This window comes from Etheostoma spectabile, chromosome 11 (assembly GCF_008692095.1).
Source record: "Etheostoma spectabile isolate EspeVRDwgs_2016 chromosome 11, UIUC_Espe_1.0, whole genome shotgun sequence".
Classification (NCBI taxonomy): domain Eukaryota; kingdom Metazoa; phylum Chordata; class Actinopteri; order Perciformes; family Percidae; genus Etheostoma; species Etheostoma spectabile.
In genome coordinates this window covers 19976301-19978083 of record NC_045743.1, presented here as the reverse complement: position 1 = coordinate 19978083, position 1783 = coordinate 19976301, and the positions used below count along the sequence as shown (strand labels likewise).

Sequence of the window (1783 nt, the reverse complement as noted above, 5' to 3'; positions counted from 1 at the left end):
GTGTGTGTGTGTGTATTTGTGTTTGTGTGTGTGTGGTTACACTAGAGTGGTGTCTGATTCTCTCAGCTGTCTGCTTCAGTCTGAAACACCCAGGCCCCTCGGGGGTGGGGGGGGGCTACACATCTGCAGGGGCCACACTTCACAGAACATTGTCTACCCTAAAACTCTCCCAATACAGTCTTGCACACCTTCAGCTCAAAACACAAGTGCACACTCTGGAATCCCTCTTCAATTATTTACACACAATTACTGAACAGTGTTTTTGACACATGGGTATCAAATATTTATTGGTCTGCTGTTGCACATAACGGGCGCTCTGCAAACATTTCCTTGTAGACTTGAAAATGACACTGCTTTGTTCCACATACAGTACATAAAATACATTTTTTAGGTTTTGTGAAAGAGAGAGCGCCGTGCAACAAAAGTCCCTTGCCCGAATCCAACCGGGGACATTGCAATTTATGTATTTATTAAGGCTGTCAAATGAACCCGTAAGTAACGAGTTAACGCAAATCCCTTTTACCGCCACTTATTACTTTAATGCGTGCATGTTCTGTGATTTAGCCCAGTGGTTTGGGGTATGGGGAAGCTGCAGCAGTAACGTTGCGAGCTGCAGTGGAGACGACGGCGGCGGAACGGGGGGGCGGGAGTGGATGGCTGGCAAAAAAACAAACCTCCTCGAGCAGAAATGGATGAAGAAAAGGCTCTCTCGAATTGCAAGTTGAGTTTCAAAGCCTTTCCAGTAGGGCTGGATCGGAATATCTGAATATTTGTTCGATGGGTAGTAGGCCTGCACGATTTGGGGAAAAATATGACTCACGATTCTTTTGCTTAGAATTGATATTACGATTCTCTGCCACAAATTTCTTTTGCCATGACAACAAAATTGCCAGCACCAAACATAGATTTTTTGGCACCTATAGCACATTGCTCATCACCGCAAGCCTGTAAACATAGAGGCCTCAATGAAGTATATATTATTATATGATTATCTATTTTATATAGTCTATGTTTAAAACTCACAGGGGCAGCCTCGTAAACTTCTTTTAAAAGTACAAAAACAACAGATTTAAAAATATGCCAGTTAATCGTGCATTAACTAGCTAAATTAATTAATTAATATTTTATATTCATCATCAACTAGACGCGACGGCGGCACATTGTCGGGATTCTTCCTAAAGAAAGATTTTCCGTTTTTCTAAACACTTTCTTGGCTTAAACCTCCCGTAGTGGTGGCCACATTCCCATCCACCAACTGTGCAGCCTTCTGATTGCCACTTCCTGTAGCCGAACACACCTGTCTGCTCTCAGGGTTGTTCTGTGTGCACCTTAAAAGTCTGAGGGTTTGATTTCGGAAGGTCTTGTCCAACAGGAAGTACATCAAAGGGTCAGTCGATCCTCTCAGGGCAGCCAGAAACAGCAGGCAGTTCTTCAGCTAGAAGAAGAGGAAGAGAAACCGTCGTCATACAGGCCGCTCCTTTAGCCTTGCAATCTGCTATAAATAGGTGTCGGTAGTACAGAATAACATCGCTTTGCTTTAAGGTAGGGCTGGGCCATATGGAGAAAATCCAATATCACGATATTTTTGACCAAATATCTCTATATATACCGCAACGATATTGTTGCGTTGACTATTGGTGCTTTCACAAAACATTAACACAATGAAATTTTTGATAAATAATCACTATTAATGTGGATATAATAACTAAGCGGTTAAAGGCAAATAATAGAACAGTTACAACAGTCTGGTAATTTCAGAAAATGACGTCACTTTACTGTAATG

The 1783-nt window shown here is 42.0% G+C and overlaps 2 protein-coding genes across 2 annotated transcripts in view; one reads left to right on the top strand and one right to left on the bottom strand.

Moving 5' to 3' along the window:
• caska (calcium/calmodulin-dependent serine protein kinase a) overlaps positions 1-1783 on the top strand; it is a 195624-nt gene that overhangs the window by 109284 nt on the left and 84557 nt on the right.
• gpr82 (G protein-coupled receptor 82) overlaps positions 1194-1783 on the bottom strand; it is a 3022-nt gene continuing 2432 nt past the window's right edge. Inside the window, exon 3 of the mRNA XM_032529374.1 lies at positions 1194-1435. Coding sequence (XP_032385265.1) covers positions 1199-1435 — 237 coding nt within the window. The 3' untranslated portion in view covers positions 1194-1198. The remainder of the gene's footprint in view (positions 1436-1783) is intronic.